Raw genomic sequence first — 22257 nt, 5'->3', positions numbered from 1 at the left:
ATGCTTTGCATTTGGGTGTTCCTTGATTGTTTAAGCGTATATATGGCACACAGGTGATGGACCAGTACTAGAACTCAAGACACTAGTCCTTTTGCACTTCGGACAGTTGGTACGTCACCTTCTAGGAAATTATATTCATGTGCGAACCCTGCTATGCTGCCCGTTTCTGGCATCACCATGACATCGGCTGCTGTAGAAACCGTAGCAATCTGTGAATGGCAGAATTTCCTTATAGGCAAGTGGAGAAGACCATGTTCCCAGTGCGGCTTAGTGCCGTACTGTCTTCCCGAGTCCGCAGGGAAGCAACTGTGTTTCTTGCTTGGGTGCTCGTAGCCTTCCCGAGAGGTCCCACAGTGACCTTGGTCAGGCCTCCAGCCATGGGAATGGTCACTGACCTGAACCGTGCGGGCAGCTGCAGCGCACCTGAGATGTATATCTTCTCTCGTTGTATATGTGTCAACTCGCCGTGCTGTTGCTTGCGGGGAGGAAAGCCGCCTCTGACCAGCAGCCGAAGCATGTTCCGGCTCTGCACCAAAAACGGTCTCAGAATGAGGAGATTAGGCAGTCAGCAACGTGGCAGAAACCTTTGCTCGTTGCAGCTCAAGGAGTCGAAATAAGCTGACGAAGAAAGAGACAGCAGGAGAGAGCATTTACTGCTGACAATTGACTAGATCCCATGCCCTTGGGGAAGTTTTTGTTCTTTTCTTGGTAGGGGAAATAGCTTGGATGAAAGATAGGAGGATATGAAATAAGTTTAACAGCAGGAAGTTGTGTAAACATGATTAATTCCATTAATGGAAACTTTCAAATTGAAGGTTGTCAGTCCTTGCGCATATACCTCTTGTTTCCTTATGAAACACCATGCAGAGTATTGAAACACTGTCATAAGGTAGAGCATTAAAAGCATTGCGAGCGAAGGATGTGCTCGATTAGTTGCTTGGAAAGAGTAAGAAAATGCTGTTGGCTTGCCCCAGATTAGGGTAGATTTGGAAGGCTTCATGTCATATTTTCCTGCTATGTTTTACTTGCCCTGTGTGAATAACAGCTTGCAAAGCTGGACGGGGAATGAGGCATACATGAGAACCCTGTAAAAACAGTGTAAAACCAGCCTCTGCAGGGCTGCTGGCAGGAACATGGCTGCAAACACACTAATGAAGCGACTCCAACCCGAGAGCCAGCGCGTCGCTCAGCAAAAGGACAGGTTACAATTCTGAGTTATAAAGCCAGTTTTGGAAGAGCACCCGGTGGCATTCAGTCTGGCTTGTGAGGTGCTAAGGTGGCTGCACCCCATCACACTGACATGGGAGAAGCAGCAGCAAAAGACCCAAAGAAGTGGTAACGGCGTCGAGGTTGCAGAGCACAGGCTTGCACGGTGCTCTCCTCTGTCGTTTGGAAGGGATAAAGCATCTGCACTTGTTTTCCCTATTACTTAGTTAATCAATCAGTTGATTTTTCAAAGGCTGTAAAGATACGTACGTATATGCGTGTGTATATCCATCCATCCATGCGTCCGTCCGTATGCATCTGGGTGGGCGGGTTGATGTGCCTGACTCCGCAGAGCCTCCCCCAGAGCGCCCCGCGCCCACAAAATAAGATGCAGCTGACATCAGTCTCGTTGCCGCTTTATGATCCGGGGCTGCGGTGGTATCAAAGCAGGCAGGATGAAAGCACGAAAGCTTCCTGTTTCCAGCTGTTTTCCTCGGCAAAGATTTTCTTTTTCCAGAGATGATGCTTCCTTTTAAGGGGTTTTTAATCTGCAAACTGTTTCCTCAGTTTATTTCACTACAGTAAAACGTGTTCCCTTTAGGTCATATCTGTGTCTTTTAAAAACCAACCTGCCCTTTTCAGTAGTTTTATTTGCTACTCAGAAGAACAAACACGACTTTATAAAAAACCTTTAATGAAGTACAAAGACTCATAAACCTTTTGCCACTAGAGCTGAAAATTTATAGTGATTTTTTTTTAAGAGAAACCTTGAATAAATTAAGTGAGGAAATACACTGACTTCATAACACTTTAGAGTTTTAGGCAGTATTTAATACTCAGACTCTTGTATTTTTATGTTTGGTCAGTGCGCAAAAGGTAGGTCTAGATTTAAATCTAAAATGCTTTATTTGGGGACACTAGTAACTTTAAATAATGGAAGAAATAGTGATTTTGGTTAAAAAAAAAAGGCCTCTTGCAGCTGCTTCCATGGTGTTCATCTCTTTTCATTAAATTGATCCCTCCTTGTTTACTCTCTTCCACGGTAAACACGTGTTATGAAAACAGCTCGTGCTCAGCTCCCTGGCAGCGGCGGGGAGAAGGGGCAAACGCCTGGGCGCGGGGTGGGGAGCCCCTCGCCGCGCTGGTGCCCTCGAGCCTTGTATCGGATGGAGCCGGTGTCCCAGACGTGTCGCGGGGTAGCCGGTCGCTTTGGGCCGATTGTCCTATATCTGCTGCTCGCAAGCTCCATGGTGGCTGGGAGCCTGCCGTGGTCTGTACGTACGTTCTGGAGCGGTGTAAAAATATCACAATTAACATATTCAGAAGGACGACAGTCGTCACGGTCGGGTGACTTGGCGAGCGGCGCGGGCTGTAAACAGGATGTGCTGAAATGCCCTCGTGCCGCCCCGCCGCGTGGTGTTGGCACTGCCGAAAATAACCCCGCGTCCTCCGCAGGACATCGCGCTCCGCTTTCGAGCCCGTTCCTCAGCCCAGGCACGCCGTGGCGTCACCTCCACGAGGGACCTGCCGGGTTGGCTTGGGAGCGGCGTCTGGAGTCTCCTTCTCCAGAGCGGCGAGAGGGGCAGGAGGGATGAAACCCCCAAATTTGGCTGCAGCCGCCCTTCTACAGCATGTTCAATAGCTAGAGCAGATGCTCGTGCCCTAAGCTCAACTTAGGGTGGTATCACGTACTCGCGCCAGGCGTTGCTGGAGATGTGGTTGTTGGATGGGAGAACGTAACTTACTCAGTTTCACATCTCCATGGTTTGAGGTGCTGTAGCTTCGTTTCAAAGGTAATTGTCGTCCTTAAAAGGCAATTTATTTCTTAATGACCCATCTGGTGGAAGAGTACGGAATTTGCTAAAAACTCCCTTTGGAAAGCTGTGGGCTCTTTCACAGGTGTAATTCTCAGCAGCGTTCTCCAAAGTTGTTATTTAGAAACATGACTTAAATGATGATCTGGAGACACAGAGGATTTTCAGCGATACTTTGAAAATCTGCCTTTTCCCATCTTTTCCGGCCAGCACCTCTGCCTTCCTTAGCGTTCCTAGGAGCGATTCCACTTTAGGCAGCTGGGCCCCAAGTCTAGAAGGATGGACCTGAAACAGCTTCCATCCTTCCGGCTTGCAGGTGGCTTTTCTTTTTCTTCTTTAATGAGTGCCATTGCAAAGGAATTGTGGCCTTCTCAGGAACAGCCCAGGACTTGAAGGCCTCTACGTTTTGTACGAGCATATGGTCAGACTGAGAAGTAGCAGCTGCTGCATGAGCACAGGGCAGAGCCTCAGAAGGTAGGAGATGAAGAAGGCATCAAGAGACCCTCCGTCAGTGATCTTTCAGTTCAAAATCAAATGCTGCCATTATGTAAGTTATCCCTGGCAGGAGCTTCAAGAGTTGCAGTCGTGCCTCAGCTGTTCACGGAGGAGTGGAAATTTTCCAAAAGTGACAAATAGTTTCTCAAACTTCCATTTTATCTAATACAGTTGACTTACATTGCCTCAGAAGAGAGAGAAGAGTCATGTCTGCTAGCGGTCTGACCACATCTGACACACGAAGGCATGTAGGACAAATACTGAAGGTGGTAGGACAAATACTGAAAGCTGAGGAATTTTAGCAGATGTATTTGGTATTCATTGTTATCCTGTAAAAAGAACAGAAAGCTTTGGGAAAGTTCATGAAATCATCTGGTTTGGAGAAAGAAAGCTCCATTAACGGTTGCTTATATACTAGGGAAACTAATGTGCCGTGTATGGTGAAGGTCACCCAGTTTCTCCGTTGGCCGGGGTTGACCAACGCTCATAACCTGTATTTAACAGCAGCGCCGGGTAGCAGGTGCAGATGGATGAAGGTTGCATGCGAGCGAAGGAGGCCTTGTGGGTGAGCAAGGCGGCAGTACCCGTGACCGGCAGTGCCCGTGGCCGGGTACGTCGTGCTCGATGAGGACACTCATCCTTGTATTTTCCTCAGTAAGTATAACAAGTGGGTAGTGCTTTGTGTATGCTGCAGTGATGAATTAATTTGGTGTTCATTGTGGTAGCACTGATCATAATGAATTAATTCGGCATTCATGTGGATGTCATGCCTTTTTCTTCTTTTTTAGCTTTTCTATTACAATGCAGAATTAGTTAATAGACACTTAAAGCGTTACACATCCGATTCAGTTGTCATCATAACCTGTTTATGCCGTTCCCTTGTCTGGATGTTGCAAGCGCATTGTACTCGTTTTCTGGAGAAAGGCTCCCTGCGCGGCAGCGAGCAAGTCTCCGCGGCAGTGACGATGCAGCAGCAAGAGATATGTGAAAGCTGCCCTTCCCCTTCTGCTTGCCCCTCCTTAAGTACCTGAACAAACTCCAGGGGTGCAGGATGTGGTGGAACCTGCACAGCCTGGGCTCGGAAACAGGCATTCGTTTCTGCAGCGTAACGCCCAAATCGAAACGCATCTCAAGTAATTTGTGGCATCGTTGAAGACAAAAAGACTTTTCCTTCTCTAAATATTAAATAGTGAAAATGGCATGAAATGTACAGTCCTTTACTCCTTTTCTTCTTTATTCTCCCCAAAGGTGCTCAGTTGATAAATATAAAATATTACTTCTCTGTTCTTTTAAAGAGGGCATGTAATTGCATATTAAATTTAGTAATTGCATAAATGTATCTTTTACAAATGCATTTTCTTTTCCATTGATAAAATACGTGTTTTAGCAGAACTGGGAAACACACTGGTGAGTTGCAACCGTTGTGGCTGGTTTAAGACTGATCTGCCTGACACGTTGTGGTGTTGCAGGAAATGTATTTAAATAGGACTTTCACATCAAGGGAGTGATATTTTGTAGTAGTTGTTTGGATATTTTTTAACTGTGGGTGTTTCCATATGTAGTTCTTTCCATGTGCTGTGTCCATCAGGATCCTAGGCAGAAGAGGTAATTCTCGCTGCAGATGTTCTGCAAGGAGGTGCCTCATGGACATGGACGGTCACTTGGAATTTCTTGTTCATAAAGTGTCTAATTATTAGTGTGATCTGGACCTAAAAAGGTACACAGGAAAGCGAGTAATAGTTTTATAAAGTCAACAGAGTATTATGATCCTCTTATGCAATGTAGCCAGTTTGACATTTCACCATGATGCTCAGCATTTGATGTTTCATTTGGCCGGGGAAAAACCACGTGTTTATCTCAGCTCTCGTTTTTTTTCTTCTTGTCAAACAAAAGGCAGTTTCTAAGTTTTGCTTGCAGTGAAAAGTGAGAAAACATGAGCCGAGCTTAATGCACCATAAACCTCACTCCAAAACCAGGAGGACAGCAGAGAAGAAAGCACGTTTCATTTAACCCATCAGGAGTGAAGCCGTTTGGGCTCAGCGTAGTATGACCTAATTCCTGCCCCAGCTTTTGGTTGGACCAGAGGCTGTATTTCAGAAAGGACAGTTTTTCAGCTCAAGAAGAATCCATCAGAGGGTAATCTTAAACACAGGAGAGAGGGTGCTTGGACAAGGATGGGATGGTGGGTTCAGTCTTTTTGGTGTCAGGTGCTTGAAACTCACTGGGTTAATAGAGTCGTGTTTTTATTGGATCTGTGACCGTACCCAGCAGATGTGTGAGCAGCTTCGGAACAGGCGCATGAGCTGGGTGGGAGTTATTCCCTCAAAGATCAAGGGAAGTCCAGGACAGCTTTCATGGAAACTTTGGAAAAGCTCATTTGGGGGAGAAAAATAAGGATTTACATTTTAGTAGCACTGTAACATCACAAATAAAGTCGAATCTTGGAAAAGTGTTGAGAACGAACACATTGCGTTTTGGCACCTTACGACGTTGATGCAGTACTTGCATTTAAATGCTCCGTTTGGTAGCTTTTAAGAGCGCTGGCTCCGCTGAGCTTCAGGAGCCCGGCTTTGCTTCTGTGCCTGTGAAGGCTCGTGGTGGTACGGAGGTCCCCCGGTCGTTGCCCGCTTCCTCTGCATTTCGTTAGCGGTGAAGCAGAAGGCCCAGCGTGGCGAGGGGGGGGCCCGGGGCTGGGCCGAGGGGCGCTTCCCCCGGGCGCTCCCGCAGCTGGCCGGCAGCCCCGGAGACGAGCACATCTGGCTCCCTTCGGCGGGAGGCTCCAGGGAATCGGTCATTTTAAGTAGAAAAGCAAGACGTTCTTCTCGGTGCCTACGAGGCATCCCTGCATCCCCGCAGTGAAGAGCTCTGCTATCCCGGACGCTGAAGTGACCCAAGCAGCAGGTTTTGGGGGGTTTGCGTGTTCCTGCTCTGCGAGTCGTGGAGAACTCAGGGTCGGTCTGAAGTCTCGTGCGTTGATGCCCATCCCAACGGGGGCACGCGAGGGACTGAGGCACCGAAACCCCACTGCTGCTCTCCTTGGAGGTTCAAGTCTGGGTGAAAATGGAACAGAAGATAGACCCGCACTTAGGCTGTTTGTAGGGACAGCCCCATTTCTGTAGCCTCTGCTTGGCCATCAGATTCACTCTATTCAAATTTACAGCTTGAGCTAACGAGTGTTGAATGTATTTTTAAAAGCCCTGCAGATGCCTGCAGCTGTTATGAGCCCAAATCCATATCCCACCCCCATCTCATCCCCTTGGTGCCCATCGTTTGCCATCAGTGGCCTTGGACGAGCCCCATGGTTTGTGTCTGCCCACAAAAGTGGCGTTAAACCGGGTGGCTTTGTCAGGCGAAACCCCAGCACGGCCGTGGAAACCTAATGCGCGCTCGCTGGGCTTTGGAAATCCCGTGGCACTGCGGCACAGCAGGCAGCTTGCGATTCCCCAGGAGCTGCTTTCTGGGGGATTTTTCCCTTGTCGGTTCGTATTCTTTGCCCAGAAACATATGGATTGTCTTACGGGAGCAAGTGTCCAGCAAAGGGAAAGTGTTGGCTAAGGGCTGTCACAATACACTTCATAGGCAAACACATCTCGGGTAGCTTTCATGTAATTCCGGTAGAGATGGAGTCGTTCTGGAGTAGACTGAAATCAACGTGCTGTTCTCAAGAGACTACAAGTTTAGCAGAAAACGTCCTTCTGGTTTCACTGGGCATTTTTCTGCTGTTTATGCTTGATGTCCTCTCCACGGGCTTTGCGTGGTTTGCAGTCAGGACAGTGTCTTTTGGGAGAATTTGTGACTTTTGCAGCAGCCAGTTGGAGAACGGGCTGGACTGCTGGGGGCTGTTTTTTGGTTGTGTTTTTTTCTTTTTTTTACTTCAATTTTTTCCAGTTACACATTCCTCACTAATCTTTCTGTTTCCAGGAAACATAAATATTGGGAATTAACCAGTCGTGCACTGGCTGGAGAGGTACAGAACCCAGCTGCTGGTGTGGCCTGCAGAAGTCTGCTTCACATGCCGGTTTCCTCTCCACCAGAAGTGCAAAGAGTTTGCGTTCTTTTCCTCATATTCAGTTTTTTTGGTTGGTTGGTTGGTTTGGTTCATAGCAAAGCAACCACTCAACCCGGGGCGACGGCTCAGGGCTTCCCAGCGCGTGCGTGGCCCGCGAATTGCCAGCTCCGTCTCCTCCGCTTGCGCAGCCTCGAAGCCGCCGGTCGGCTTTAGCAGCTAGCAGTTTAGGGACGGCTTAGAGCAAAGCAAAACCGGGTACGAGCAAAAACAGATATTAACATGTCTGTCTTGCTTTTTTTATTCGCTTCTCAAAAACAGGCAGGAGAAGCGGCGTTTTGCTCGTGCCGTTCGAGTGAATGCTGCCCGGCGGGTTCGTGCCGCCGGGGCTCCCTGGCTTCTGCAGCCGCTCCTGGGTTAGCCCGAGGGTGCCCGGTTAAGTTTTAATGACGTATTCCAGCACCAAAACATACCGCACCAGCGCTCCGCTTCCAGCTTCTCCCGCCGGTGTCCGCGGGAGGCCCTGGGTCTGCACGTCTACACGTGCCGGTGCGCAGGCAATTGCCCCCACCGGGGCCAATGCAGCGTGACGGCGTCGCAAATCATTCAATGCTATTCCGTACGGTTATTCAGCTGATTTCAGCAATTTGGGGGCGGGGGGCTCGTTGTAAATCAAGCTCTTCATATATTAATTTTGTTAATTAAGAGTTAAATTAAGTCCAACATTTTAAATACTGAGTCACCGAAAGTAACGCTAGGCCCAGTACTTCATAAAAAGCTGCAGGCAAAAATCCGCCGCTAGCGTGTAGAGGAGAGACCGAATAAATTCACTGGTCCTTCCCATATCTAATTTCCAAACGCAGAACACAGAGTTTTCTATGAAATCATAACTCTGGGTACTTTGATGTTGTCTGTGTACGTCTTTCCACTGGTGAAAAGATTTTGGGTCTAACTGATGAGACTTGCAGAGACGTGGTGTCCTTTAAAAAAAAAGATGATTTTAGGTGGCTAACTCTGGAATTACTCACCCAGCTTTGGGCACCGAACTTGGATTTCGGGAAGGATTTTCTGTTCAGCCTGGGCGCGTGTTTTGTTTCCAGCACACCTTGTCACACGGCTGCGTCTCGCAGAAAGTCGGGTTGTCCAGCGGCACTCAGCTTTTCCTCAGAAAGCTCATGTTTTTATAGACTACACAAACACAAGCGAAAAAACAGAAAAGAAAGAACGAACGATTTCTTTATTTAGCAGCTCAGCACAGAACTGTCCCACCAAGGAGCAAGGCACATGCGGGCGGCGCGGCCAGCGTGAAAGCCGCTAAAAACATGTTAAAATCGAAGCACGCAAAATAGCCCCATGATGCTGGCCAAAGACGGAGGAGGGGCTGCGGTTAGGAGAGCGCTGTAGGGATTGCAGGGTGCAAAGGGACCTAGCGATGCCACCACAGGAGACATGACAGAGGGAAGACGTGTCCTCAAGGCTGGACATGGAGAACAGCAAGGTTGCACAGGAGCCCTCCTGCAAGTCCACGGCGGTCTCCTAATCAGCCTCCGTCACAGGCGGCCAGGCCTTAGGTGGGTCTATCAAAGCCTCCATCATCCCCTTCTGGCTTTGCCCGGCTGCCAGTTTGGAAGGGGAATATCCATCTGCTTCATGGGGAGGGAGACCTTCACACCGAGACCTGCCAGTCCTTTAGCTTACCCAGTGTCAGGTGACCACAAATGGTCATGGTTATTGGCTTCCAGTGAAAACGAAGCATTTGAACATCAGTGTGGAATTCTGAATATTTAGTAAATGAAACGGACAACCAGACTTCATGAATCGCATTCAGTTTATGAATGAAAAAGAGAAAAAAGAAACTGCCACTTTCCTGCTAATCTCTCTCTCCTCTCAGGTTGAACTGATCATGAAGCGATGCATTTTTCTCAGGGCCCCGTTCCCCCAGAGCGCTTCCCCAACCAGTCCAAAACCGAAACAAAACCAAACCTTGAGTAGCCGGATAAGCTGGAGAGTGCAGTATGGCACTGGGTAGACTAGAACCTTAAACTTTTTCTTACTACCTGTTTATACTTTCAGCAGATCTGCTGAAAACTGATTAAATGCTGGAATTATGCAAATACAAACGAAATGAATATGTGAAAGTCATCTGTCCTTGCAAGCACAAAGTCTATGTCATATGTGTAATCGAAAATAGCTTATGTAACTCAGCTAAGCACAATGTGAGGTTTTATGATCTCATCCCAAGGCAGGACAATGCAATTCTTTGTTATGAGAATTAAGATTGAGAACAGTTTAGTTTGTTTACACTAGTGAAGTTTTATAGCAAATGCTGTCAAGTGGTGCCTCAAACCGTCCATGGCTATTTGTAGAGACTTTTAAAATTCAGGCATAAAATAAAATGACCATCTGATTCAAATGAATTTTCCAATTATTTGTGGCTTTAACAGAAGCTATTGAAGTGTATTGTATATATCTGGCAGCTGGTCCTACTTCTTTGGAAAAAACTAAAGCTTTGTATCTAATCCCTTGAGCAAACCAGTGGTAAATTGTTTATCAAATAAGCAGGAGAATTTTCCCATTTCGAGTCTGTGCTGTCTTTGCATTGCTGTCCCGCAAAGGATAATTACCTGCACTTTCTGGGCGGTGCCGTTGAAGGGCTTCCCAGCCCGCGTGTCCCTCGCTCCTCGTCCGCGCCCGACCTGTCCCGCGGTGCAGCCCACCGCCCCGGGCCCGCTGCCTGCATCTCTAATCCTCCTCCGGTATTTGGTCATCTTCTTTGAGCTCGTTTTTCACTTGGTTCTTAAAAGACATAATACTCTCAGAAAAAAAAAAAATCTTTTGAAAAACATCATGTAATTAGCAGAAAAAGTCTCAATCCACAAAATGGGGTGTTTTGCTTAATTTGTGTCAGCAGGATCTGACTTACTGTTTGAGTGAGGTGCTTCAGAGCACAAAGAGGTAATAGCAGTCCCCAAATATCTGTTAATCATAGTTGTCTAAGTATGATAGTCATAATTAGAGTCTAGGATTTTTGCACCCTTCTCATTTTTGACAACTGTAATTGATGCGATGAGAAATGATAAGCAAATGCTAGTATGCCCTGTGTACAAAAACGTCTCTTTATTTGTGTGGAGACCTTGGTTCTTCTCCTTCTAATTTGAAGCTATTTTTGACTATTAAATGCGCTATAAAATTACTTACATTGGTTAAAATACTTTTTTTTCCCCTTGAAGGTAAAATTCAAATGGGAAGAAGATGTTTGTCTTTCCGTTTCCTACTCTGTGCATTTTAGGTCATGTTAGCACCGCACAGTCAACAGTCTCTTCTCAGGGCCAGCGAGCAAAAGGGCTCATTGATGTGGGTGAAGATACACCGGCCAGCTGACTTCAGAAGTGGAATACTTGGTGTGCAAACAGACCACAGTTTTCCATACACTTTCAATATTTTGGCGTATTTTATTTTTACGTTTTTGATGTTTCGTATTTTTTAGCTGGATATTTGATTGTCCATGCTAAAATGATCAGAAAGGCAGCTGGTATGCTGTGATGCCCTGCCCTTGGCGTTACCTTCTTTCTGCACACAGCCTCCTGGGAAGGTTTTTCCAAGGTGTTGGAGCCCGCCGGGACGGACCGGTGCGCTGACCCGCCTTCCCCCGTGGGTCGCGGTCGGTGGAGGAACACCTGGTGCCGCAAGGTCGGAGAAGCCCTCAGCTCTTTGGAGAGACTGCAGCGTTCTCCCTGGCATCTTCTCCCAATGCGAGCATACTACAGCATTTTCAAGGAGATTAAGGCATAGGTATTAATTTTGACTACGGTGTTGTACCTTTTTGCTTGGAAAAGTTTCTTAAGTAATTTGACACCCTTCACCAGCACAGATTTGGGAGGTCTTCCTTTAACTGTGATCTTCCGCACCAGTTTCCCTTTGCTGTGCAGGTAACACGTGCTCAAGGGCAGAGCGCTCAGCATCTCTGAAGCATATATTCTAGCTATTCACAAAAGAGAAGAAGTCATCGGTTTAAGCACTTTTGTGCTCTTATGTGTTAAGGTGTTTTCCAAGTGTGTTACAGTGTTTTGTAATTACAATAGTGCAGCTCTATTTCTGAGTTACGAACACAAATAACTATAACAATAAATAATATTTTGCACTTACATACATGAAATTCCAATTTGTCAAGAATTATCTTTGGCTTGACTTGCGGTTTATTCAGAGCCTTTAAAAGAATATCATCTAGCACTGAGCCACAGAAAAGTTAAACAAACATAATTCCGTATTTTTCTTGCTCTGAAGCTGACGGAGGAGGCCGGGTTTTGCCGCGCTTGCGAGCCCAGCCTGCTCGCGTAGCGCTGGTGTTACGGCAGCCAGCAGCAGTCGTGGTTTGGGTTCTGCTGCTCCTCTGCGTATCGCTGTTTTAAGCATGCAATAGTCTTGATCCTGGATTAAGGGAGCACAAATAACAAAGGTGACACTTTAGTCTTCACTGAAATCGATTGCAGAGCTCCCGTAAGGGGGGACTTTTGCTCTCTGCTTTTGCGTGGCGAGGAGGTTTGGCCAATGAAAGCAAACTGAACTCACTCCTCCTGCTCGCTTTGCTGCTGGAGCATTTGGAAATACGTGTGTACAGATGCATGTCTGTTTTCTAGGCCCTCCGGTGAGCGGCGTGGCCGGGCTGTTCGGCTTGTGCAGGGAGCAGGGACGGCCGGGACGAGCTCGGCCTCGCGGCAGGGACGGGATGGTGATCGCGCTCGGTGCTGTGCGCGGGGAGCGGGGCAGGGATCGCTCTGCTTTAGCAAAGAGCAAACCAGCCACTTTGCCCTCATTTCTCCTATTACCTCGTGTAGCTGCTAGATGGCCATTGCTTTATCTGCCTTAGCGTGAAGAACGTATTTCTTTTCATATTGCTCGTTCTCATAGGTATCATCTTTCGTGTGACACCTCTCTTACGAAGCAGTTCATTAATAATTTTGATATGCCGTTCTTAATTACTTTTGCTACTCTTTGAGTTTTCTCCTGTTTCCTTTATTTTTTTTTCAAATCTCTCTCTGGGTGTGGAGTGGCAGTAGTATCCGTGATGCTGTTTACCAGAGTGAAGCAGGAGAATATGATTTCCCAGCCTATGATTTCAGGATTTCATGTTTAGGATTTCACATACACGAACCACATTTGCAACCAAGAAAACCACCAAGTTTGCTATTGGTGGTGGTTGGAGGTTCAAAGAAAATTGTGCTTCAGAGTCATCTAGTTTGTTGTCTCATGTTGTTGCTACGGTTTTGGATGATTTTCTAAATATTGGTTGTGGACTGTCCCTGCAAAGAGGAGTTTATGGTTTTTTCCAGGCGTGAGCCTCCCTCTGCCTCGTTTCTCAGCGGTGGGTTTAGGTGCCGAGGGAGCTGTGGTCCCAGCTCCAGACCTCCACGGGCTGCCCAGAACGCGTGGAAATGCCTGGGGGGTTCGGCGGTGGCTGGGGTGGGGGCTGTCTGGAGCATCTTCGTGGGCTTGGGCTGCTAAACGCTGCCCAGGTGCTGCCGTAGGCACCAGAAGAAGTGCTCTGGATGTGTCCCCGCACCCCTCGGCGTTAGCGTCCTCCCGAGCCCGCGGTGCCTGCCGAGACGGGCGGGTAGTCGATGCAGACGGCAGCTCCGCTTTTCCAGACCGTCGACAGAGACGGCGTGGGTTGGATCTAGCCGACCTCGGTCCACAGCACTGCACGGCTTGTCTAGATTCACTGCGGTGCTGTTTTTCCAGGTCCTTTGCTTAAAACGCTCAGAGAAATTTGACCCCATTTGAACTCCAGTTTTACTATTTTTAGATAGGATTTCTGAGATGCTGAATGGAGCTCGGTTACCTTATTTCAGCCATAGCTGATTAGTCATTTACGCATCAAGGTCTGAAAAACTGGCCAGATTGGTCTGTCGTGATTTGCTTTTTGCAATGTCACAGTGCCTAATGCTTGTGGTTAAGTGCGGCTGGTTAATAGGAGGGAGATCCTGGAGTGACCCAGGTAGCTGAGCGCGTTCCTGCAGCCTGGGACGGATCCAGCTCTGAGGAGGAGTCTCGGGAGGGTTCTGCACCGACTTCGGTGGCATCAGGGTTTGGCTGCCCTGATCTCCTAAGGGCAACACTCACAGAGTGCAAAATAAATTTGCAGAGTTAGGCTTAGGAGCTTCCGAGCCTTCTTGCAATGTATGTCATGCAAATTTATTAGTAAACTGGCTAGATTAAGCATTTAGTAATTACTGAGATTTTTTTTCTTTTCTGCAGAAGGAAAAATGTGCTGTTGAGTGATGTTTATGGGGGACATAATTTAGCTGGCTTTGGACCGGTGATAGCTCGCTGGATCACAGTAAAAGAATACTTATAAATGGGATAAATGAGAGGAGGAGCCCGCCCGCGAGGTGCAGGCTCCCGGCTGTCCGTGGAGCCCTTCAGCGCTGCACCCCAGCGTAACCCCTTCCTGGCCACGGGCAACGCAGCGCTTGAGAGCGTCGTGCCCAGAATAAGCCCTCCCGCAAGCACTGCCCCTGCCCCCGGGACACCCTAGATCCCCCTCGCAGGCCGAGAGGAAAGCTGGACCCTGCTAAGGGTTTGTCGGCAGCTGTAGCCTCCCGTATGGTAGCAGAGGGCAGCGGGAGACAGCCATGGTATGAACAGCAGCAGCAGTGGGAAGACTTTGACCGGTTTCATTTCCACTTAAAAATACAGGAAAAATTATTTTTCAACAAATTCACAAAGGCAATCAAATTATATTTTATTACTCTTCATACCTGTTTATGCCTAAGAATAATTTCCATCTTGGTGAGCTCTCAATTTCCCAGCTGAAGAACTAGGTTTGTTTAAAGAATACATCTTTCTTCCCAGCTAGAGCCTGCATTTTTATGGAGCTCCATGATGTGTGTTTTAGACTGAGTTCCTCCTTTTTGACTGTAGCTGAGATAAAGAATTAGTAGTTTAAAACAATAACTACATGTTCCACTGTGATCAAGGAATTAGATAATCTGGCATGTTTGCTTAAGGGGTCTGTATCTTGGGGCTTTTATAGGGCAGTATTAAAGCCCTGAGCCTTCTTATTATGCCAATACCCAGAAGATTGCTTTAATGAGAAGTAAAGGGCCTTTTTCCAATTACAAGGGAATAACTGTATTAAGTTCCTGTGTTATGTCAACCTGCTTTGATTTGATTACTGCGAAAGAAATGGATTTATCTGTCAGTGTTACTTAATTAAGCCTTCTCATTGATGTTTTGCAGAGTAATATAGTGTAGTTTGCACATTTAAGTCTAAATACAAAGAAAATTGGTCGAAAGCTAAGACACGACCCCTGAAGATAAGGTACAAGAGTCATTGCTTTTCATTTTCCCGATCAGAGCCCAGAACTTCTGGCTTTGGAGGAAGAACTTCAGCGTTATATGGGCTCAAGTTAATGTGAGGTGGAGGGCAGGAGGTTTTCAGACAAATTCGAGGCTGCTAGAGATGTTGCAGTCTAGGCAAATATAGTAATTATTGCGTGAGGTTAGTCTCCTAATCTCCGCCTGGCATGGTATGCTCCAGCGAGCAGGACGGCGTCTCCATGCCGTTCTCCACGTCTTAAAGTACCAAAACAGGACGACTGGGCAGCAATTCGGCTAGCCATACAATGATGCGTCCAGCTGCAAGCGTGTAAGGGGTTCCCTCCGCGTGCCGTGGCTGTGCACGTAGCGTGGCCATCGGGCGAGCGTTTCCGTGGGCTGTTGGACGTGCCCGGCGCACTGTATGTGCACGGTAGCAGCCCGAGAAGCTTTACTGCCCTGCAAATCTTGCCCCTAGCACTAGCCGTGAGCCAGCGTGAGCTAATTTTTCACACAACCAGGGTGTTAGTAAGTGGAGCTGCTAGAAGGGAGCGGTTCGCCAACACGGGTGCCGGGCGGGCGCGACGGCAGTGCTCGCAGCATGGCCCCGCGTTTCGGGAGCGTGCCAGCTGGCACCAGCACACCGGGCAGTGCGATGCCCGTCAGAGTCAATGGGCACCATCCGTTGGGTTTTAGCAGGCTACGGACCAGGCTCTGAAGAGTTAATTGCCTGTTACATAACACAAATGCTTTTTAAAAATATGCCTAATTAACCTAATAGAATGGTTGATCTGATCTGTCAGGTAAATGATACACATTTTCTTTCTTTTTCTGGGGCTTAATTAAATATTTACCTAAGAGTGTCTTGTGCTATTAACACATTCATCTGTTATCGAGCCGTAATTGAGGGGGAGCATCGCTCTGCGCCAGCGTTCGGGTGCGGAAGATGCGGGGCCCCAGGGCTGGCCGTCGGGCGAGTGATCCCACCTCTCCGTGCGCTCGGGGACCCGCCGGGAACGCTCCTCTAGCCACCGCCGCCCAAGACGCGTTTTTCCAATTAGGTTAATTTGTGCGCAGCGCTGCTGTTGTGCATGGCAAAAGGCAAGCAGTGGTACGATCTCGCTAGGTCGCTGGAGGATACATAGGAGTAAGTTGGGAAATAACACTAATATACGATAATGCTGTCGTAGATTGATGTCGGTCAAATTTCACGATACCCTATGTAAAATACGCGATGGATTCCACCAGTTGGGTCCAGTCCATCAGCACGCTGAAGGATGCACTTGACTTGGAGCGTCAATGATCTTGTTCACTTGAGTTAGCCGCGGGGTGAGGGGGGGTTTGGTGGGGCTGTTCCCACGGGTCGGTTCAACCTGGGCTTGCCGTGCTGCCGCTGCGCTCAGCCCTGGCGCTTTTAGCCACAGGAGAAATCCCGGGAAAATCCCGGGAAAGATGGAGGGCGTTCATATGCAAAGTGTCTTCGTGGCCGGGTGTTTGGTGAGGAAGGTTTGCTGTTGCAGGCCGCAGCTAGCGCCCTTCGTCCAGGGCTCACCATGGTGCATCCATCCTTCCTGAAGACCCTCTTTCAAAAGCAGGGGAAGCGGTTAAAGCGCCCGGAAACGGAGCGGGCAGAGTTGCTGGAAGATCTCCCAGTGATTGCAGTGAATTTGCTATCAAGCGATAAAGAAAAAGGAGAAACATCCCCCATGTGCAGCGGTTTAAAATGTGCTTTTCTTTCCTTGACTGAACCGAGGTGCAGATGCGTGCTTACGTGCTTTTAGGAAATGGAAGCCGAGATAAAGCAAAGCGAGTTGCGTTTACCCTGACTATGCCTTACTTTACCTTCAAACTTTTATCTGTTTTGTTATGTTTTATTTTTTAATGTTTGTGCTGACGGTTTTGGTCCAACTTTAACTGGTGCAGTACAGTCACTTTTTAAACTCGCCAGAAACACTGAGCCACTGCAGTAATTTTTATGTTTAAACCTCAGGTTCCTGAGGGTCCAGTTCATTTCTGCTGTGCATTTAAATGAGTTAATTTAAGCGGTGGGTCAGAAGCCACTACCATCGTAGTAGCCCTGTGCCTGATTCTTAATTAAAGGCAACAGGAGATTAATTTGAAACATTAATTTAAAAGTGCCTATACAAAAGGAAAGAATTATTGCAATAAAGCCTAAAGAACTTTTTTGTCCCTAGATGTAGAAGACAGAACTAGCTCAGGGTCCTGGGGGAATACAGGACATCCTAGTCCATCCAGGGTAAGTATATCTAATCTTTTTCCCCAAACCAGACTTCCTGCATATGTAAATTTACGATCTTAAATATGAGTTTTACACCTGATTGCATAGAAAACGGGCATGCAAAGTTGGCCGTAGCCTGCCCTCTCTTTAAAATTGCTTTTTTTTTTTTTCTACATTCAAACCCGATCCTGTGATTGCATTTGGCCCCAGCTGCACCACCGCTCAGCGGTCGCGGGGTGCTAACGAACCCCTCCGCCGGGGCGGCCGCTGTCGGCATCGCGCTGGCCGCGGCTCGGTGCGCAGGGGTACCGGTGCCTTTCCGGCGGCTCCCCGTGCCCGCGATTTGCTCGGACTCGATCTGTCCGCTGTGACTTTCGTCCCACCTGCAATGCCGTGGGGTTCGGCCGTGGCTGCAGCAGGCCTCCCCGGCCCTCCCGGACCCAGGGTCCCCGCTCCGCGTGCTCCAGCAAAAAAGTGGCTTCGCTCTTACGTATGCCCGCACTTAAAGAGTTTGCTTAAATTGCTTTTTAATTGTTTTCTAATTAATGTGGAGGATCAGAGCTTGCAAGCACTGCTGCCTGAAGTTCAGTGCCCCGGCGTGTCTGCCCGGGGAGGGAAAAGGAGGTTTTATTGCTCAGCCCGGGTCGGTGCCTTCTCCCGGGGCAGCCGGCCGGCACCTCCGAGCGCGCTCGCGCTACCCCGGCTTCTGTGCGGCGGGGCAGCGTCCGGCCCACCGTGGCGGGGGGGAGGCCGGTCACCTTTTCTTCTTCCGTCCTGTTTAGCATCCATTACGTCATTACCCCACACATCTGTCAGTTTTATTTTTATCCCTTTTTTTTGCTTGACACTTGTATTGCTTCCTAGGGAAAAATGTTTTGAAAAGTAAATTCTAAATTTGCACACACAATTATTTATGCATGCAAAAACTTGAATGTGAGTGTACAATTAAGTTTTGGGATATAAAGAAAAGAGCATGAGCCTGGGAAGAGTTCTGAAGTTTTAATCAAGACTGTGCAGGAACTTGGGCAGTTGTTCTGCAAACAGCCTGACCTCGCGGTATTTCCTGCTTTGTAAAATGACGATGGTATTTCCACGCTGGAAGAATTAGTTTCTTGTGAGTTATTCTGCACAGAAGAAAGAAAACATTATGTAACTGCTCTGCATGGCTGATATTTGTAGCTAAATTTAAAATTTTGCTAATCTAGTGACTGAGTGGCAGAAGACTTTCAAAAATCAGGGACCCAGCACGGTACTGCCAGGGGAGGGAAGGAGCTGCCCAGCCCGGGACAGAAGGGGCAGGTGATGTTCGTCAGTGACTTGCCAAATTGCATGCATAAATACTAGTGCCACGGAGGGTTATTCTTCAGTGAAAGGTAACTTTTCACACCCAAACAGTGTGACACAAATTGTGGAATTTTATTTATAGGTGAGTCCATGTGTACATCGATGAGGTGATTAAGGCAGCAAATTTATACATAAAAACTAGATTTAAAAAACAAAGCATTCAAAGAAATACTCCTTTTCTGTTTTTACAGATGTTATTAGCAATGTTAAGGGAAGGTTTTTTGTTGAACTGCACAGCACAGAATTCCAGGAACCTCCTATCAATCACCGCTTCAGGATTATCCCCAGAACAACCCAAAGTCAATTACTAATGAAATAAATATTTGAAACAGCTTTAAAAGTCTTCTGGAACACATCACTTCCAGCAGAATCAATAGAGGAAAAAAATGAAAGGATTAGTAATTCTTACGGCTGGTGTAAAGCGCAGAGGGGAAATACGGACCTGTAGGTTTTGAGAAATGCCTGTTTAGCTTGTAAAATTGTGTTTTTCCCGATTTGTTAACAGAACTATGGCGATGGGACTCACTATGATCACATGGCGAGCAGAGACCTTGGCTCACATGACAATCTCTCTCCTCCTTTTGTCAATTCCCGAATACAAAGTAAGAACCTGCATTTCCTACCTTGCCTGTGGTTTTGAAAGTAGAGTGGAGATAAGTGAACCAGGAGGAAAATCCCTCGCCCCCGCGTCGGGGTGGGGTCCTGGGCCGGCGGGTGGGAGCGGGGCTGCGGTCGGTGCCGTGTGGTCCGGGAGCACCCGCCGACGGCGGTTGCGGAGCGCGCTGTATTTGCCGGCTGTGAGGCGTAGATGACGTTGGAAGTAGTAACTGCAGTTTTTGCCAGAAGAGGTAAAACATACTTTTGGTAAAGTACAGTTCTTTTTAACATCATCTTTGTACGTCTTTGTGCATCTTCTTTTTGAAGACGGGACCCGTTGGCAAAGAAAATAAGAGCGTATTCTGAACAGGACTTTTGAGGTAGAAAAGGACGGCTGAAAATGTAAATCTGTGTTGGCAGAAGGGAAGAGATGAACAGTGGTCGGGGGCCGGGGAAGCCCTTGGTTTTTGTGGGGTTGGGGTGCTCGGAGGAGGGTGCTGCAACTGGTCCACCGCGCGGGAAAGCTTTGACACCCCCCAATAGCCATTTAATTTAGCAGCAAATGCCGTAACTGCATGAAGAGCGGCTGTAATTATTCGTAGAGTGAGTGATGGCTACTTTCCTTAATTATGGTTGATAAATGAGTTTTGTTAAAGTAAATATATGATGTAAAAATATTAGTAATGCTTGTGCTTGGCCAAGATCACACCCTTCTTCTGCAGTTGTCAATGAACTAAGCAAATGCTCTGCTTTAAAGGCTTGTATGCAAGCCAAAAAAAACACGGTGCTGTGACTGTGATATATCATTCTTCAGCTCTAATACATGCCCCTAAAATATGACTTGTTTTTTAATATTGGGAAATATTTGTGAGTTGTTTAACATATGGGACAATGTTGGAGCTTGTAGTCATTTGTGTGTATTCACGTACAAAGCATGGTTACAGCAGTTTTACGGGGTCCTGTATAAGCCAAGAAAAGCACGGGGATTTCAACACTCCCTTCCCAACTCACGCCACGGGCTTAGGTGGTGTGCGGAGACGCTTGCGCACGGCCGCAGACCGCTGCGAACCCGCCGCACCGCCCGATGCCTCCCAGTCCCACCTCGGGCTTGAGTCACTGCAACTGCTCCCTCTCCTCTGCCCTTGGGTGGCGGAGAAATCTCGTTCCTCTCTGTGACTCGTTTTGCCAGACTTAGGGAAACCAGTGGTTTCGCTCGGTTTGAAGCCGGGCGCCGTGTGAGCACCCGTTGGAAGTTGGGCTGCTCCTCTCGGCTTAGAGGGAGTTGCTCCTGATTTAAGGCCGTCTGACGGCAGAGCGAGGACCTTAGCGTGTTGCTTCTGAATTTATAGCTTTTAAACAGAGTAATTTTTATGTCGATTAAATATTTCTTATCTGTCATCACATTATTATTATTAATGCTTAAGCCAGGTCTGGGCTGGATAGTTATGTGATGAATATTATCCATTCTGCAGGAAGGAATTACCAGTGATGGTGTATTTGATTTTGCCTGCTTTTCTTCTCAGTGCTGGTCTGGGAGAAGCATGTGGCTACAAAACCACCGTCACCGCAGTGTTTCATGCGGGTGTCTTCGTTTTCGGGCGCTTTGCTTGCTGCCGAGAGCAGCGGGGAGCCCGGGAGCAGCGGGTGCCCTCTCGCCCTGCGCCGCCGGCCGGGGCCCTCCTTGGGGATGCTCCAGGCAGCCTTGGGTGTCGGTGGTTTCGTGTCTGTCTTCCCCGGGTAAACATGTGCCTGCACTTGCCTTGCTTTGGCCTAATCTAAACCGTTCTCAGGGTGAGCTGCTAGCGTGCGACGTTAGCTTTGCAGAGAGCAGTTTTCCGAGCAAGAAGGGTTTTGCCCTACCTGGGGGTAGTTATCAGTGACACTGCACCTGTGAACCGCAAGCAGTTGTAGACACATTCTGCTTAAATGCGGGTTTACATTGCACATTTTATTTTTCAAATATTTATTTTAAAAATAAGTTTTTAAGTGGGCAGAGCCTAGTAGGGAGTCTCTGCGTTAGGCTTCCCACGGAGCCGTGTGGCGGGTAGCTGAGGGAACCGGCAGAGCTACGCACGTTGCTCTGAATGTCTCCTCAATACGTCGAAACACCGTTTTCTCTGTATGTCTCCGGAGCCCAGGCACTCCTCTAGGTATGGCTTGTTTTCCTACGGGCGAGAGGAGAGGGCTTGCTGGGCCCGGAGTTAAGCCTGGCTGGACGGTGGCAGCGCGGGGCACGGTGCGCGTTGCAGCCCTGCGTCATTTCTCACGGTCTCCTCCGTCCCCAGGTTCCTTCTCTGCGAACGTTTTTATCCTCCTACCTACCTGCTCGTACATTAAATCATTTGCTAATATTCGGTAACTTGTTCCTGACCCCCCTGTCGCTTAATGGAGCATTTCACTGCGCGGATTAGCCGGAGGTTTCGGGCGCCGTCGAAGAAAGCCGCTGGCTTATGCGGTGACCTTTGAATCTCGTCTGGGTTGGTGGCTGATATTTTGATTTGGTTGCTGTGGTCATGTTGTGACAGCTGCTGGTTCATTGTAATTCAGTTCCTCTCCTCCGTTTGCCTACCAGGAGTATTTAGGTTTGCGGTGCCTGGAAGCGCTCTCGGCACCCCGACGCCCGCCCGGCGCGCTCGAGGGGCTGCCCGGCGCGGTGGTGGCCCGCTGCAAGGGGGTCTCACCGGTGGCCTGCCGCGCGCTCACGGCCGCCTGCCCGGAGAAGAATATTAAAGGCATTCTTTATTCCTCTGCATGGACACTGTGTGTATTTCTCCCCTTCGCCTGAGATATTTCTCGTGTTCACACTATCATTTTTATAGACCTTATTGAAAAGGTCCCTAATCTACTAACTGACCGAAAGGCAGGCTAGGAAACTTCTGTTTTTCATACTGCTTTGCGACTCTCTAAAAGGGCTTGCGCTGCTGTATACGCATCTCTTAGTTTTTATAGGAGTTGGTCAATGTGGAGACATAGTACGTGAAGACAAAATCTTGGCAAGTGTTTGTTTCCTTTTGCTGTGGCTAAGCACAAAAGGCAGAAGAGATCCAGCCGAGCATTAACACAACGCAGGAACAGCTCCTTCCTCGGGAACGCCTCCCCTCATCCCGCCTCTGCTCCGCGTTGCTCCGGCACGGCTCGGGCACGCGGTGGGGAGCGCTGGCCCTTCGAATATGCCAGGGACAGGGGCTGCATCGCAAGTTGCCTATTTTTCCTACGCCTTCTTCCCTTTTCTTTATAAA

The 22257-nt window shown here is 48.2% G+C and overlaps 1 protein-coding gene across 17 annotated transcripts in view; it reads left to right on the top strand.

Annotated features, from left to right (window-relative positions):
* LOC112994500 (transcription factor 4) overlaps positions 1–22257 on the top strand; it is a 208706-nt gene that overhangs the window by 46736 nt on the left and 139713 nt on the right. For 14 of the 17 annotated variants that reach the window (XM_064500916.1, XM_064500913.1, XM_064500914.1 and 11 more), the window contains 2 exons: positions 17034–17095; positions 18927–19023. The exons of the other annotated variants lie outside the window; for them this stretch is intronic. In XM_064500916.1, coding sequence (XP_064356986.1) covers positions 17034–17095; positions 18927–19023 — 159 coding nt within the window. The remainder of the gene's footprint in view (positions 1–17033; positions 17096–18926; positions 19024–22257) is intronic. 17 annotated transcript variants of the gene reach the window in all.

The sequence above is a fragment of the Dromaius novaehollandiae genome, chromosome W (genome assembly GCF_036370855.1).
Source record: "Dromaius novaehollandiae isolate bDroNov1 chromosome W, bDroNov1.hap1, whole genome shotgun sequence".
NCBI lineage: Eukaryota > Metazoa > Chordata > Aves > Casuariiformes > Dromaiidae > Dromaius > Dromaius novaehollandiae.
Note: the sequence above shows the minus strand (reverse complement) of the source record. Positions and strands in the feature narration are given on the sequence as shown.